General features: G+C 39.7%; 1 protein-coding gene across 1 annotated transcript; it reads left to right on the forward strand.

Annotated features, from left to right (window-relative positions):
- The first annotated feature begins 419 nt into the window (after window positions 1-419).
- On the forward strand, window positions 420-16,516 carry LOC115259344 (uncharacterized). Its single transcript, XM_029859874.2, has 3 exons — window positions 420-1,396; window positions 15,366-15,496; window positions 15,925-16,516. The coding sequence occupies exons 1-3, from the start codon at window positions 1,249-1,251 to the stop codon at window positions 16,072-16,074; spliced, it is 429 nt and encodes a 142-aa protein (XP_029715734.2). The 5' UTR covers window positions 420-1,248; the 3' UTR covers window positions 16,075-16,516.
- Window positions 16,517-17,672: the final 1,156 nt, after the last annotated feature.

Consider the following 17,672-nt stretch of genomic DNA (forward strand, 5'->3'; position numbering starts at 1 on the left):
TCGCTCACGCAGTGCCCTAGTGGACAAAAGAACTGTAAATTTTTGAAGTGGTTAAAGAATAAAAAAAACATACAAATAGAATACAGTAGAAAGAAATTCCCAGAATTGTACAGCAATTCTGAAGTGTTATGTCTGAATTTTCTCTCGGGAATCTGTTAAAAGACAGTTTCAAAAAGGTGTTCATATTGAAGATTGATAAGGCTCCTTGCATCTGAAGAACAAATAATTCGATTTTATCTATCTTTGTTTTTCTGCAGTTGCCCTCATAAACGTTATGTCTGAAATATTGAAAAAATAGTTAGTTTGACTTATGAAAAATCATATAAATTGTGATCATAATTACGTATCAAGGAGCTAAAATCACAATTTTATGCTCCTAATTTTTGGCCATATAGTTTCCGACCAATGTATACCGATGCTGATGGCGATGACGACGCACTTTGCGGGCGCGGTGTGATTGGTTACACATTATACAACTATGAGACATTGGGTTTCAGGTAGGGTTTGGTGGGGACCGCTTTGATTTACGTCGATCGCTGATGAGGACCGATATGTTATCCGGCAGTGCGCGAACGCGCGAAGCTTCAGATCCTTCACACTTATTTGAATATTTTATATCCGCCAGTTATTGGCGAAGCGTGTGTCGGACAAGTTCAAAATCGTACGATTAGGGCAACTAAGTAGCAACTTAATGCAAATCTCCGTGTGCCGGCTAAGGTCCGTCGCGAGGTGGGGGATGCTGTGAAGATTGGTGCTTGACCTAAACCGGCTGCCTCGCGCAGTCAGTGTGTCGTCGTCGTTATAATGCAGTAGTATTACATAGAAGGAGAGACTTCAGCGGGCAAACGAAAACAAACCTGCTTTCCTGGTGTGGAGTGGTGTGGTGACGCAGAGCAACGCAAGTCGCGGCAAAATCTGCAGAGACGCATAACTTCGCGATCGTTCGGAAACCGCCAAACAGTCGGCGTTGGGGTCGTAAACGCAGTGGATGTGATAAATATCATCGGGACTCGATCAGGAAAGTGGTGTTTTGGTGATGGGAGTTGCGGGCTAATCCTACACCCGTGCATTTTGTGATTGCTGGTGAACCGGTTTCCAAGCAGATGATTGTATTTTTGGCAGAGTACCATGTGGCTTATGTAATGCAATTCAGTGTGGAAAATTCCGAAGATTCATAAGAAACGTACGAAGGGATGTTTAAGAAGATAGTGGATTTTGATTGCAACTGTGAAAAGTGTGTACGTGAAAATGCGTGATAACTTTATGCTGCTGATGGGCACGGCTTGTGCCCTTATCTGTCTGCAAGCTGTACAGTCGGATTTGAATGAGGTGGACGATGTAGACTACGAAGAGGAAGGATTTTGGATTGGCCATGGACTTGGGAGCAGGAAAGATGGTATGTATTTTGTTATTATATCTTCGAACACATGCACTAATATTCCAATTCAACAAGCGCATTTTACGGATTTAATTTTAAAATGGTAAACATATTCTGAAATTTATTTTGCAATAAATGTAGCAACAGTTCATACATACGGTTTTTTGTATCAACGCTATCCTTCACGAGTGAACCACGTGTTTTATCGCATCCCAAACTGTGACTTCGTGGTCATGCGGCTAGTGTCACCAAGCATTAAGTCGCATCTTACTTCGGTTCGCATCCCGCCGCAGCTGTCAGGAAAAAATTTCGGTTGTGCCATTGGCGTCGCATGCTAGTCCGTTGTCTGTCGTGCTTACTTCAAAGAGCAAACAGATCACTGGAAACACTGAACGTACCCGTGTCTTTTTAATAGAAGGTCCATTTCATTTAAGATCGAATTGATTGATTGATTTATCTTTATTTGAGAGACTTTCAGCCCTTGGCTGGTTCGTCTCTTTCTTGGGAAAGGTGAGCCAGAATGGCTCAACTGGAAAAAAAAATACAAAAGCTGTCAAATATTGTGAGTGTATGAGGCCCAGAGGGGGCCACCAAAGAGTAGTTAAAGTAATTACATTTCATTTGTTTTTGCTGCTGTCTTCTGTGGTCTACGGTCTACCGGTGGTGTGGGCCCGTGAGGCCCGCCGCTCACCGGGGGAGGGGGTTGGTGGTTCAAGGAGCTACGCGTTGGTCCGTGGATTGGTCTGTGGCTTGGGGGTAGGCCTTACCGCTCGGATCCCGGGAAAGCCCGAGAGGTCCGAGGTGCCCACCAGGAGGGTCGTTGTGGTGTAATGTTGGTTGTCGTTCCTGCTGATTCAGTTGTCCAGCCGGCGCCGAGGTCGGTCCATCCAAGCCGGTCCCCTGCCGGCTTCCGGTTGGAGGCGCCCCGACTACCGGCGGATTCGCTGTGTCGGCGTTTCCTCACCACAACGCCGAGGTCGACCCGTCCATGCCGGTCCCCGACCAGCTTCCGGTTGGACGGCGCCCCGACGGTTGCAGAGAGTAGCCCGCTGATTTTTTCTCCTACCGCTACAGATGTCCGACCTTGAGGGTCGATGTGGCTATTTGTGTGTTTGAAAATCCTTCCGCTGCTGAATCCGACCTTGAGGGTCGTTCTAACTCCTTCCGCTACTGAGTCCGACCTTGAGGGTCGTTGTAGCCCTGAAGTCTTGGAGTTGGAGTTGGTTGATGGGTGGGCCTTACCACTCGGATCCCGGGAAGTCCGAGAGGTCCGAGGTGCCCACCGGTCCCGCCAGCGGTTTGGCACTTCTTATATCTCGTAGTACAGGCCACCCTCTTTCAAAAAGTTGATGACTTGCCGGTCATTTAAGATCGAAGAAATTCCTGTAAAATTATGTGTCTCTGCAATTTGAGACTGCAAAGTTGCTGAACGTGCGTGAAAGTTTAGTTGAAAGTGGAAAGTTTTTATAACAAAGTTGATATCGTTTTGAAACATCCAGTGGTCCAGTGGAGAACTTTTCGATTGACGAAAAGTTTTCATCGACTGGAGCGGGAATAGAACCCACACTCCGAGGTTTACGAAACGGCCAGACGACTTACCAGGGCCCTGTGGCCACGAAGCCCACAGGAGCTATACAGGGCAGAGAAAATGATCGGGACAGGCAAAATGATCAACTATCTGGCGCTCACATAATGTTTGCTCCTGTTTGACGCTTGATCCCTATCACCATCTAGTTAGGGGTTTGCGAAACATTGGCATTGATTGGCTGTTGGATTGACATCGAGCAATTATGTTCTCGTGACAATTATTTCAAACGCTATTTGCTCCAAGTGAAAGGTCTGTTCGTCTGTGCTCTCCATTTCAGTGGCTTAACAAGGACGTAATTAGCGCTGAAATGCCGAAACTATTTTTAACAAATTAATCAAACCTAGGATCACAGGATGATTAGTTGGTGCATATGCAAGGTAAATTCGCTTTCAAGTTTACAAGAAATTCGATCTTTCATTATACTCATCCAAAAAAGTAAACTACAGATCTGATAGCTATACACTGAAATATAAACGAGATCTTTCACATATTTTAACCGTTATTACAAGTTTTATTTTTGTGTTACATGTCCTATTTTAACTAATCAGTATTGTCCCAAATTAAATTATCATTTGCAGTGCTCTGGCGTAACAGAGCATCATGAGATCTCATCTGTCTCCCTTTGATGGTCTACAATCAGGTTATTTCGAACAATGATTCACTAAAAGACATGTGAACCGTGTTTTAGCAAGGGCATCAAAGCTTAGACGTTCATATTAAAAGCCGAATTAAGATACATCCTTATGCAAGGTATGCACTTCAAACAGAATCGCTCAAGTAATTTTCGGAATGGTCAAGAAATTTAACACAGCAAGCCCCATTTGATTTGACGTTTCGTTTCAGCTCCGTACTAGGATCCGGAATAAAGCAACGCTTTCTCATTTCTTGAGCAATTCCTTGCCTGAATTTTCCACGCATCGAGATAGGCCAAAAAATTTCTGGCGATCTGCGTACTACCCATTAGGATTTGAAATTCCTGGACCAAACTCAAGCTATGAAAGCAAGTAACTCTGCCAACGAAAAGGTAACCTGCCAGATAGAACACGATTGCAGGATTGGCTGATGGACCAGCAACAATTTTGAAACCTTGTCATTCTGTGTTCGGAAAATATTTTCCAATACGGTAAAAGGGCAAAATTCCAGTTCTGTGTTGTATATTTGTCCATATGTGATGTTTCATTTTATTACGCATTTGTAGTGATCCACTACAATATGTTATACAGGTCGGACTCGATTATCTTGAGTCGGGTTCGGCTGCTTCTGAAATGTATATTTGGAGAACGGAATAATCTATAAAGCTGAAATTTTGACATTTTGTCAAGCCAACTTTGTTTATTGGTCAGTCAAAATTTCAGCTTCTTACAGCATTCCGTTTGCGAGATATTATTTAGGGTGGTGTCAGAACCCGACTCCGGATAATCGACTCCGACCTGTACTTCCAATATTGATTTGTAGTGCGACATTGTTGTAATTGTTCAAAAATACATTTGTTTACCACAGCACCTGTGATGCTACCTCAAGAGGTCGATTGAGCGCATTGAATCAAAATTCAACCATCGCGCAACAATAATGACAATGTTGCTACCTGCATTTGTTGCGACAATCCACCCAATGCGACATAAGGTTGTCCCAATTTGTACGGAATAGGATAAAGATCTTGCAACACGAGTTCGGATATTTTAAAGTCTTGATCACTTCGAGTCGGTAATCACTGCAACGCTGTTGAAGATGCATCATCAAGAAGTTTCGATTTTAGGTTGGTAATATTCAGTCCACGAGTGCCGTTGATCTATTGGCAACGAATGGGATTCGATAATGGTCCGCAGCATTCTGGCACATAACAGAGCACCTTGGAGTTTCAATCGTGGGATAGATAGAGCCTTTAGTAGCTCCAACTTCGCCTTAGCCATCACGAGGGCACATTAGATACATATACCATGCCGGCATACGTGTCCTCGTTCGCATCGGTAAATATGTGGAGTTGCAGCTCTGCAAACTCAGCGACCCAGCGTTGCCATTTTGCTTGAATTTCTGTCGAAACTTCATCGTCCTTGGTTGTCTATATCCTCCAAACATAATCTGATCATCGCTTGGGATCCAAGGCATCCCCAGAACTCGCTTCGTATTCTGCAAGCCAAGGGTCCCCGATCCGTCGAAGAACGGCAGCCGCACTAGAGAGTCAGTTTCTGATAGTAAAACCTCCGTTTGCGTGAACTTGCTTCACTTCCAGCGCGACTTCGATGGCTTCTTCCTCCCTGTCAAAATATTCATCGACGTAGTGCTTCAACACGATCGCCGAAGTTGCTCTAGGGAAGGTCATTCTGTGCTCCTCAGCGTTCATGGTGAACATGTGGACCCGCTACATCCATGAGGAAAACTTGGACGCTTGGACGGGCTGCGTGGGATCCTTGCGATACCAGGATCACTGTGACTGTGTATCCTCGGGCAAATTTCGAAACTGGTCAAACATTTATTTCAAACTAGCAGTCCCGGCAAACGTCGTCGTGCCTGTCTACTGTGTTTTTTGACGTGCAGCTCTGTTTTTTGTTTTCGTTCCGTTTCCGGTCGATTTTCCCAATTATTTTTCGTACGAACACGTCGGAGCCCTGCACGAAAAAAACACTGAAAGAATGGTGAAGATCCGTTGACCCGTTCCCGAACCTATTCGTGGCATACAAACACCATCCCATTTTTATTTATGTATAGGGTATCGGTTCCCTTATTAAGCATGTGGCTTCCATTTTTATCCTACGAAAAACAAAGGATTGAAGCGTTGTTTGTTTTGTTTCTTATTTTTGTATTTTTTTTTTTTTTTTGTTAGAAGTGAGCACCCATGAAAACAAAAAGAACGGAATCAATCGGTGCCGTAATCGCTTGTTTTCGAATAGGATGAATATGGGAGCGTGAGATTACTGATGGCACACATACCCTATAGAAGATAGAAGATCACCACAGATTCGGAAGCCGAATAGCACTTGCAACAACGTTGTCAGAAGGTCAGGGCCCTTTAAGAGCATACTATTGAAGGAAACTTCTTTGCTCGTCGCCGCAGCGTCCCAGACGAGACTTATCTTGCCCGGTTTATTGGAGTTGTGTACTGCTCCTAGTGGCAGATATCACACTCTTGCCAGAGTCGCTGGCTCCAGTTCTTCAGATGTAGCTAGATGTATGTATGTATCCCATCCCATATTCGCTGATTTGCCGTTGGAAGCTGTCTTGAAGTTCTGGATCAGCGTTCATTCGCCGTTCGAAACATTCTAATCGCCGTTTGGCCATATGGTGAAGCTATCTGGAAATTTGAAGTTGTTGTAACGTCATAAAAGCCCTGTTTCAAATGCCTTCGTTACCCAAACAGATGATTATTAGAACTTCAAAAGTGAACCACGTTTGTTTATATGAGATAGCAAGGTATTGGAATGATTTACTTAACCAGTTACAATTTGCTGGTTTGTTCGAGTGTTATGATTTGACGAGATGTGAGTAATAATAGGACAACGATATTTCCGAAATGTACAAAAATTGTATTTGGGCAAGGATCTTTCAAGGGAATCAAAGTGGCTTAACATGATTCAAGTCAACTGTTTAAAAATGTAATTGCTACATACATGCACTTGCTTAGCAGAAAAAAGTCCAATTCAAACCTTTATTTTCGTAGAATCCATTTATGAAATTTAAATTTAAAACTATGGGACCCCATGAAACAACTTAAAATCCCCTCAAACTTCCCCTGGCTTATCTGGAAGTTTATCTTATACTTTCCTGGTCCCCTATGTCTTGAAATTCCTTTAAAATCACCCTGACACTCCTAGAAACCTGCTAAACCTCCAGGAACCCCTTGAAACTTTCCGAAGCTCTCAAAAAAAAACCCGAAATATCTGAAATTAAATATCTTTCAAACCCATCCAAACATCCCTGGAGTTCGGCGTATATTGGTGCGTTGCTGAAAAATGCCAGCCAAAATCTCTTACTTAAAACCCTCGAAACCATATGAAAATCACACATCGCTGGCGCACGCATCCTACTATAGTTTTGAATCAAATACAAGAAGACGAGCTTGGTGGTCTAGTGGCTACCGCTTCTGATTCATATGCAGAAGGTCCTGGGTTCAACCACTGGCTCGTCCCTTTCCTCCTACTTTGTATCTTTCTCTCTCACTCTACATATACATCTCATGTATATTCGTATGTTCGTAGCGATCGCTAGAACCAGAAACGGAATGAAAAAAGCCGTTTCCCTTCCTTCCAACTTTTATCACAGCACAGTGCCAATCTATCATATAACGCCTACAAGTTATACAACCAAGCGAACTGTGCCGCTTCACAGTAATCTTCACACAATCTATCGCTTTACGCCTGGCACCCTTGCACCAATGCATGATCCATGTGCCAAAAATAAACATTTCCCACCAACACAACAAACATCCGCATGACCTTGTGCAGGCGCAGAGGATTCAACGGCCTGATGTGGGCAAGCGATTGCAATCATCACTTCCCTCCCCTTCCCCATTGACCTGCAACCTGACGCAGCAGGCGCCATTGTCGCCTAAAAATACAAGACCACCAACGCTCACACACTGAAGATGCCTGTTAGTCCCAAACATCTATCTCATTGGTTCCTTGTGTGAGTGTAGCTGATCTGGCAATACTGGAGTAGCAACTGTGGGCGGTCAATCAAGCTCAAGCTCAAGCACAATTTTGAATCAAATACAAGATTTTTTTAAAAATATCGAGGGATAACTCTTTTTCATGTAGCTTTTTCACAACTCAAATTACATAAAGATGATCTTTACATATCTACGAACAAAATCTTCAAAGCAACTATCACAGTTCATGCGTTTATAGAGGTAATCACGTTCAAATGTATGCGTGCCTTTTTTGTAGATGTAGTTGTGAAACTGCGAGGAAAATATTTGCACTCTTGCCCCGGACGTTAGTTTTATCATTATTTACCCGTTTTACCCAATTCGATTGGGTAATATTTGCATATGCAATCTGAATAGCCTTTCAATCGGCGTGCATTTTGTGTGAGGAAAAATTTGCGCTAGTGTTCGTGAGTTGAAATGTCACTTATCCCCGAGCAGAAGGGAATAGCAGCAGCATAATAAAATGTGTTATTTTGGAAAAATAACTGAGTAACGGAAAGAGTTATTTTCATGTTATTTACATAACATATCCTGTTATAAACTTGTCTGTCATAAGCGGCAAAATAACAAAAATTATAACAAAAAAATGTTCCTGGAAGACCTGTTCAATAACATGTTTTGTTAGTTTCAAAAACAACTTAATAACAGAGAATTTTCAGAATATTTCAATAACAAATTTTGATATGATTAAGTTATTGATAACAATCTGAAAACAAAATTTGTTTTTTTTTCTGTTGCGGATAGGAACTCCTCCAAAGTCCCATATGAATTCAATGGGATACGCAACAATATGATCTATTGTGAAATGTTTCATTCATAATTGGGACGCTATTGTTGTCGCAAGCGATTTATTTATCGAAAACAGAGAGAAACAATAGTTTTCGTTTATTTTCCAAACAACTTAAGATGAAAAACTACCGACGTTTTGAAGCCCTTTATTAGGTGGTTCATTGTTCATAAGATTAATTTACATTATTACCTCATTGATTGACACATTTAACCAAATGAATCTAAGTGGGCTCGATGCAATGAAATCAATAAAAATAAAATGTCTTAAAATAATCAATGGAGTTCTTCTTCTTGATGACTTATTTTTTTTACATTTTTGTCGAAAATGTGTTGTTCGTCCTTGAATTCCACCAGTTGATCCAAAATGTGTCATAAAATGGCTAAATGCTTATAAAACAAAAGGCTGATAAGTTGGCTCTGTCACAGTTAAAACGTAATGCCAGAGGAACTGATGACAAAATAATATTTTCTGTTACAGTTCCTCACGGAATGCCGTTGTTCACAGGAAATCTCGAATGGTGTAGTTTTGATTGCAAAGCTAGTTATGTTGTAATATTAATGATCAAATATTTGTACAGTCTCAATGACACAATTATAACTGAACTTGTGCTACAACAAAACATGTTATTGAAATGTAATTTAAAGAAAATATACCAAGAGCACGATCATAACAAAATAAGACTGCCCAACAGAACATGTTATGGAACGGTGATGACTTAATAAGTTAATAATAACAAACCGAGATATAAAAACAGGTTTTGTGATTCCGTTGTTATTATTTTGATATTTTCCTCTGTTCGGGTCTCTATTAAAGCACGGGACATTGACATAGCAGTGAATAAAAATTACAGTTTTTGTATGAAACTACGGTACGTTCGAGAGGCTGTCAAATTGCAATGAATCGATCTCAAATTATGAATTTCGACGGTTGAAATATTTAGAAGGTGCCGTGTCATTAGGCTGAAGTACGTCAGACCGAACGTTTCATTAGGGCGAATGGGTCATTAGTTCGAACGAGTTCAAGGACGGGCATGGGCAGCTTAGCTGAATGATTTGTACAGCTTATTTTTAAAAGAAAGAAAAATTTCTGATGACATTCCAGAGTCATTGTTCAAGAAATTGTATCAGAATATTCTAGATGCGAGGTATGTCGCAGATAATCAAAAATCTCTTAGATCGAAAAAAAAACGTATGAACCTACGTTATTTCAACTACTGACCTGATACCCAGGAGCTCTAATGAATCACCCTAGAACAAACTAAAAGCTTCCCGATGCACCTTAACCCGAGCAGAAGGGAATACCTTACAAATACCATGCAAAGAACAGCCTGTGCTCTAATACCTATAATCGTTATTATTATATTATTCTTCAAAGTGTTATGAGAAACCACAATAACAATTGGAGATATTTGAGCAGATTTTGATATTGATGTGGTGTTTGTTGGTTTAGCAGTGAAATAACTGAAGAATGTGTTTTGCTTTTACATCATGGTGCTATCGAATAAATGGGCAACTTAATAACAAAAAATGTTATTATTTACTTTGTTATTTTATACCTTTTGGATAAAAAATATAGCACTCAAAATTTAGGTATGCATTCATTATTGAAATAATAATACTTGTTATTTTCTAGGTGTAACTCATACAAAATTATGATATTCGTTTTTGTTATTTTGCCTCTTATGTCCACCTAATGAACGGCATATCAAGATATGAAAGTATTTAACATTAATACCTTGATATGTTATTCAGTAGCTGTTCTCTTCTGCTCGGGAAACCCCGCTCAAATACGTGAACACACCGGAAACTACCTGAAACGCCTTGAAGTCTCTCAAAAGTTATGCTGAAGCTCCATTTAAAGCCGCTCAAGTGCACAGAAACGTTCAAAAACTTCCTAAAATTCACCTCAAAGCTAACTAAGCCCCATTCAACCCTCTCAAGCCCTTTCCCGAAGCCCCGAATGGAATGACAAAGGGAATTAGGGGCCGTCCATATATCACGTGGACAGAAAATTCATGGTTTTGACCCCCTCCCCCCTCCCCGTGGACAAGCGTGGACATTTCTTTGACCCCTACCCCCCTCCCCCAATGCCCACGTGGACAACCGAAAAAATATGTTTTAATATGTATTAGGGGGATTCACTTAACAGCGTAAACTGATTAAACTGATTAAACGACGCGATCATCAAGGCAATCTTTGATTATTTCATTCGCAAAATCATGAAACATTTCAAATGAGCAGAAAATCATGGCTTACGCAGCAATTTAATCTGTTTAGTGAGTACCCCTATTATATAACTAAAATAAATGGAAAAAGTGATTTTTTAGAAGTTTTTTTTAAATATTGTAATATATAATTTAAAACTTTATAAAATATAAATATTCTATAGTTTCATATGGAATATAAACAAGTAGCACATAATAAGCACCTACCCCATTGTTTTTAATTGAGCCTAACGTTTGTGAGAGTGTGGGTTCGATTCCCGTTCCAGTCAGTGAAATTTTTACGCCAAACGGAAAATTTTCCACAGGGTGGGTCTTGTGTGATGTCTATCGCCTAATGTTTGTTCAGTTTGTGCAACCTGCGAAGATGGTGTTTTTAAAAATGTTTGTTCAATCTATGATTGTCTGATTGTTTTGTTAAGATAAGGTATTTTTTTTTAGATTTCTGTTGAGATAGGATAATATTTTTTTTGATTCTTACAAAGCAAGATTTGCAGCAACTAAACTGTATTGCTGAGGTTTAGACTTTAATATCCAAAGAAACATCTTAAGTTTTTAAGGAAGCTTCAAAAAAAGTTTTAAAGATAAGCCTGCAGATCCCTAAATATTTTGAAGCTTCGCTATTTTTAAACTATTGTTTAAAAAAAATAAATTAAACTTCAAAAAATCCATACAGAACTTCAATGAAAATTTTTTGACTGGAACACCAACATTTGCATGATCTAACTCTATTCTAAATCTCCACAATATTCCTGGATGAAGAATACTAAGTAATTAGAAATTCTGATAATTTAAAACAAATTAGTCTGTGAATCAATAATGATTTTTTTGTCTTGAAGAAGTACCTTTCAACTAAAATACAATGTATAATAAAATAAAATGTATGAAAGAACTGCTATTGACGAGAATCTCATCAATAATGCGGATTTGTTTCGTTTGCATATTCTTGTTTCTTAATTCTTATGTCAATGTTGTCCACGTGGACATTTGACGAACCCCCACCCCCCTCTCCATGGACAAGCGTGGACTTTTCACGAACCCCCTCCCCCCTCCAAGCTGTCCACGTGGTATATGGACGATGTGGTATATTGGAGATGTCCCTTTTCGATCCTTTTTTAAATACTGGAAACATGATGGAGCTTTTCCAAACCTCTGGAAACTTACGTTGCCTCAAAGATAGGTTGAAAATAAATCGTAACGGCGCGAGAAGGCACTCGGCACACTTCTTGTAGATTACCGCAGGGATACCATCCGGACCAGGTTTATAGGAACTTTTTAACTTAACTGTAGCGCGTACGATCATCGAGTCGGTTACTTCAAAAATATCAATATCCACAGCGTCTGTAGCAACATTATTGGTTGCTTGTTTCAGTTCAAAATCGGTACATGATGTATTGTTGAGCACACTACAGAAGCGAATGTTCAAAAACAGAGTTGTACTTGCCTGAGAAGGCATTTTGGATGCCCCCTTCCGTTCCTGCGACGGCTGAGATGCCAGGACGACTTTGAAAGCAGGAATCAACTAATACGGCAGCTGAGTCGAGGTGGTCGGGGACATCCAATATGCTTTTTTGTATGCGTCCTGGAGAAGTCCGGTTGAAGAAAGTACAATTGAACTCATGAAAGCGTGGAGTTACTAAATGGCTGGTCGAATGGAGCAACTCTATAACCTGGCCGGCGTAATCGGGGGTGGGTTGTTTTTTGGGGTGTGGTCGAAGATTCGTACAGTCACTCCATCTGGCCAGTACCAGGGGTCGCCAATTACATTAGAGATAGACTTGTTAATGGTAACTTTGAACGATACGAAAGTTAAGTCGTTCAGTGTTTTTCCTCGAGGAACAAGTTTGACTACTTTGACAGTAGCCGGATTGACGTTCGTGATATCCTGAAGGTACGTTAACACATCCTCCTCCTTTTGATCAGGAGTAAAAGGAGTGACATAGAAATCAGTCGAGTCTTCGTCAACTGCTCCAATCCGGGCAACGCTTAACGGACCAGCAGAGGGTCTACGTGGCACATTTTCACGTTCGCGGCTGGAGCTCTGGTCGGTGTCTACCGAAATGGAATCAGACTTGCTTAGTACTTGCTCATTTTTTTGCGATGGAACAGCAGGAGTGGAGGCGCGATCACGTTTGTTGGTGGACTTCGATGTGGATGGCATTGGGTTAGTCACGATCTGGACTCGCTTGTTACCTCCGACGACAAACTTCTCGGGAGCTTGACTAACCGTAGCATTAATCTCGTCGAGGACTTCAAAAAAGGAGGTGTCATCGCAAGACCTGGAGCGATTCATAGGGACGTCAGAGACTGTGTCGTCCAGGGTCATCATGTCGATGGTCTGATGGAAAGTTGTATAGTCAAGCGAGAGATTGGCCGGTGGGGTCCGTTGCTGAGAGTCGTAGAGTGCCTTGTTCATCTTTCGCAAGCTTTCTCCATAGTTTCCTAAACGGGTGTCCATGGAGTCGGTTCGTATCAGGAGCTCACGTAGAGCTTTGAAGATTACCTTTTCACGATCGTGTACAGCAGGATCAAAGTTCAAGCGGCATGAGGAACAGAACCAGTAGAACCCGACGTTCGCCGTCCAGGATGAAAGTTGAGTTTTCGTCAAACCCACACAAGAGTGGTGGAAGGATATACCACAGGATCCGCTACACGTTATTCGCTTGTCGGGGCTGATTCCACTCGAACAAATACGGCATGAGCTCATGTCGGTGAGAGGATATTTTTTGGCAAATTAAACGGCGAATTCAAACGTACAGATGCGCCTTCTCTTATGCAATTCGATAAAGCGTTGCTGACTGCGTTTATGGTTGTGTGGCGTTTATGGTTCCTTACAATATTAAAAAAAACTTCTAGAAAATCACTTTTTCCATTTATTTTAGTAATATAATATTAAAACATATTTTTTCGGTTGTCCACGTGGACATTGGGGGAGGGTGGTAGGGGTCAAAGAAATGTCCACGCTTGTCCACGGGGAGGGGGGAGGGGGTCAAAAACCATGAATTTTCTGTCCACGTGGTATATGGACGGCCCCTGAGTAGGTGCCAAAATTGGCTCTTGTTGCAGCCATTTTGGGATTCTAACAAGTCTGTCCTCAATTTTAAGATTATCCGATAAATTTCATTTCAACATTTTTATTTTTATTTCCTATTTTTCAGTTTTTGTGGGTACGCATAATATCCTAGCAAGTGGTTTACAATTGGCTTCTTTAGCGATGTTGAGATAATCCCATATTCTGAATCTCCATGCCAAACTGAGCCGAAATCCAAATTTCCATAAATTTTGGTGCTCGGGAACCTATTTAAAAAACAGTTTGAAGTTTGTATGGGAGCGATTTGTCGAATCACCCCTCGTCGCATTTTGTACTGGGCAGAGCTGTCAAACAGTTGCCCAGCTGTCAAAAAGTGGTTTTGGAAAATCTCTTTGAAATTCATTTAAGGTACCAAAGTGATGTTTTAAAAATCTGAAAAAAATCATAGCGGCTCAGAAAAAGGTGCTCTTTCGTATAAAATCAAAAAATTAACCCTCTAATACCCAATACCGCCTTTAGACGGGGTATAGTTTGAGCATTTTTGTAATTTTTGTTTCGTGGAAAATCAAAATTTTTATATTTTTGGCTGATATTTAGGACTGTTTTGTATATCTCAAAATGGTTTTTGGTGTATTTTAAAGCGTATTTACATTTTTTAAAAATCATTGAAAAATTGATGTTTTAGTCACCTTCTAGAAGTCATTGTTTATTTTGCATTTAATCACTGCAATTAACATATTTTAAATTTTTCCCAAATCATTCTATCCTAGTTTTATAGTTTAAGGGAATCAAATACACTCTAAAATTATTTCCCTTAAAATTACACGGAAAATAAAAATTTCTATGAAAAAAATTTAAAATAAAAATATTTCAACAACAATCATAATATCTCAAAATGTTTTCATCTCAAAAAATCCGTAACCCAAATAGGCTTCCAGGAAAAATATAAAACTTCGGGGATGTTCAAAAATAAAAATTAGAAAAATCAAAAACTGAAATTCACGAAATCGAGAATTAAAAAGAATCATCTTCCAAAACATGTTTAAATCGATTTTAGATGACGAAAATTGATATTTAGATCAAAATCAAAAATTTGGGTATTAGAGGGTTAATACATTTTTCTTAATTTAAAAACCCAATTGTTACATACGTCTAAATTGTCATTTCAGGCCAAACATTTCAATAGGTCCTATCTGTATTTGAGAGGCTCTCTTTGTTCACTTTCTCTTTCAATTATTGCAATGTAATGGTACACTTTTCAACTATGTTTGCAGTACAAATCAAAAGACGATTGTTTTGACCATCGTTCAATGCAAGGAGACAATCATAATACAAATAAACAGCTGAGATATTAACGAAAGAGAGGGAAACCAAAGAGAGCCTCTCTTCTGCAGATTGGACCTTTAGACATGTTTGGCCTGATTTATTGAACAATATCTTTATCAGGTTTTATTTGAATAATTTATCTCTTAATTTTAATCTTTACGTTTACAACGTTTATCATTAATATTGTCAAAATTACGAGGCGGCGAAAATTTTGAGTAATAATAAGTTTTCCATATTGCATTTATGATTAGAGAGGGTTACATCTCCGGAATGAATTATGGCTGCTGCAACATATTTTTTGTCGATTTTTCACGAACTAATCGAAATATCATAATCGTTGGTCACAATTTAATTAATGTATTTTTTTATTTTCTTTTTTATTCATCTAGGTGACGAAATCCTTAAGGTGATGTACAAATCAGTAGGTCCATTCAGTGAGCCACAGAACGTGACAGTGGTGGAGAAGTTCACAGCAGGTGAAGGCGAAAGCATTACTTTCACTCAGTTCAATTCATCGAAGGTTAGTAGAAGGAGCTCTGTATCAGAGTAAACAATAAATACGTCCGTCTTCGTAGCAAAACTGATATCCTCGAAGAATCATCGAGAGTTGTTTTCATCGCTCTTAAGGCTTTTATGTGCAGCTCTCAGCTATGAAAAATGATTCTATATAGTAACTAGATGACTTGGCTGTTATTCCTTCCGCCTCTGTTTTAAGATTGATATTTGTTGATTATTCATTTGATTGATTTCTCATCCGAGAACTTTGGCGCGATATGCAAGCACGCCTAGCCGTTTTATAATACTTACCACTCTGAGGCGGTAGATCAATCGAATTGCTCTTCCGGACAACATCTACAGATACACATTGTTGTATGATGATTCTAAGGAATCAAACTGGCTACTGCTTGAAGAATTATTTTTATCTAACATAATTATTTTCCATTTTAGGTGCTTACGTACTTCCGAGAAATGGTTCTGGACTTCAACCCAAAGAATTTCTATATCAAACTAAATTTGTACAACATCACGAATCTAAGGCTACAAAGGACAGTATACGGCTACCGATCAAATTCAGTGAAAAGGCGAAATGCTCTTTAGCTCATTGCGTAAACTTTCATTAACAGTAGAGTGTCGAATAGTTTAATGATAAGAATTGTAAATTAACCTTTATCAATATGTTTATAATGTTAAATAATGTAGTAAGTTAAGCAATCATCCCATGGAAGACCCGTTTTTGAAAAACGAAAACCGTACTAGACCTTTAATACCAAAAATGATTTACATTTTGAACTGTTACTAAATAGGATAAACGATGTACGTACACCACAAAAAGTACTACAATTTTAACAGTATTTCATGATATTTACATAAACCCATAGTGACAGCTCCACTGTACAAATGAATCACTAGTTGATCTAGCAGAAAAATATACCTCACGTTGAGCATCCCCACCCCAAACGGATTACCGAATCAGAGAAGATAATTGATATCCAGTATGGAAATTATGCCGAATAAACACTCGTAAAGACCATCCATATTAGCCGTGACAAATCCAATTGAAAGTAAGAGTTACGAAAATATGCCTACACGCACAGGTAATACCGATTATGTCAATCGTTTGCTAATGACTTCACACAATAAGCCAGCCCACTAAACACATACCTGAAAAGCATTGATAGCCAATTATCCAAGTGGATGACAATTGACGAGCATGTACGTTTGACGAAATGGTGCTAAGTCCCAATGCAAATATAATAACCACCGACCGATCACATCAGCAATAATTGTAAGTGCTGTCCTCCATCCATATCTCCCATATCGTTAAGTGTATAATAGTCGAACCGGATATCACTTTAGCAGCGTACTTACATATCAGCCGGGGCTACAGAGCACTGCAGTGTCAATGCACGATGGATATGATTATGCAAAAGTTAGTTTTATCCACGGGTTGGTCATGCAGAGAGCGGAAAAGTGAAAGATGCAAATATAAGTATAATTATTGATTAGTTGTACGGCGAAGGGTTTAATGGGTTCTTATTTATTGAGAAAATATCCTTTATTCTACTGTAAAGTATGTTCTTTATATGAGTATTTAATTTCAACACCCATTAATATTTTACTTGGGTCCTTGGTAAGCTACAATTTTCTCCGTTAAATTTACGCAATAAGAAGCATCCTTCTCCCATGGACCCGATCGTGGGTCAATCGCTTCCCGAGACCCCATACCATGCAACGGGATTGGATCCGACTTAGTAGGCTGCCACCACGATGACGACATACAAGGAAGTCTTCCGCGCATTGAACTGTTCGATTGGATGGCCAATTTCATTGCGACCTTGATTGCGACTGATCTTGCCACTCTTTGAGCCTACGCGCCTGCTCATCTGTAATTCCAAGACGTTATGAGTTTTAGCCGATGAAACGGCATTCCAGCCAAAAACATTCACTGCCGGATCATAACTGGCATTGGGCAAGTTTGGCTAAGACATAGATTTTTGAGAATCGATTCGAATCGGATCAGCAGAATCGATTCACCGATTCAATCGAATGCTTTGAATAGATGTTTTCACATCGATTCGATATTATAAAATGTTGCAAAAAAAAAACAAAATGATCTGTTTGCAGTTTGGAGTACAAGTTGGGATGATTTATTTGTCTAAATAAATTTAATATCAAAAATTGAGATTGTACATCGA

This window comes from Aedes albopictus, chromosome 3, assembly GCF_035046485.1.
Source record: "Aedes albopictus strain Foshan chromosome 3, AalbF5, whole genome shotgun sequence".
In the NCBI taxonomy this organism is placed as follows: domain Eukaryota; kingdom Metazoa; phylum Arthropoda; class Insecta; order Diptera; family Culicidae; genus Aedes; species Aedes albopictus.

What these genes read in the sequence shown, in the direction of transcription:
- LOC115259344 (XM_029859874.2), top strand. Translation starts at nt 1,249, where the DNA reads ATGCGTGATAACTTTATGCTGCTGATGGGCACGGCTTGTGCCCTTATC. An exon ending in ACTTGGGAGCAGGAAAGATG is followed by an intron (nt 1,397 to 15,365) that starts GTATGTATTTTG and finishes TTATTCATCTAG; the next exon opens with GTGACGAAATCCTTAAGGTG. An exon ending in CTCAGTTCAATTCATCGAAG is followed by an intron (nt 15,497 to 15,924) that starts GTTAGTAGAAGG and finishes TTTCCATTTTAG; the next exon opens with GTGCTTACGTACTTCCGAGA.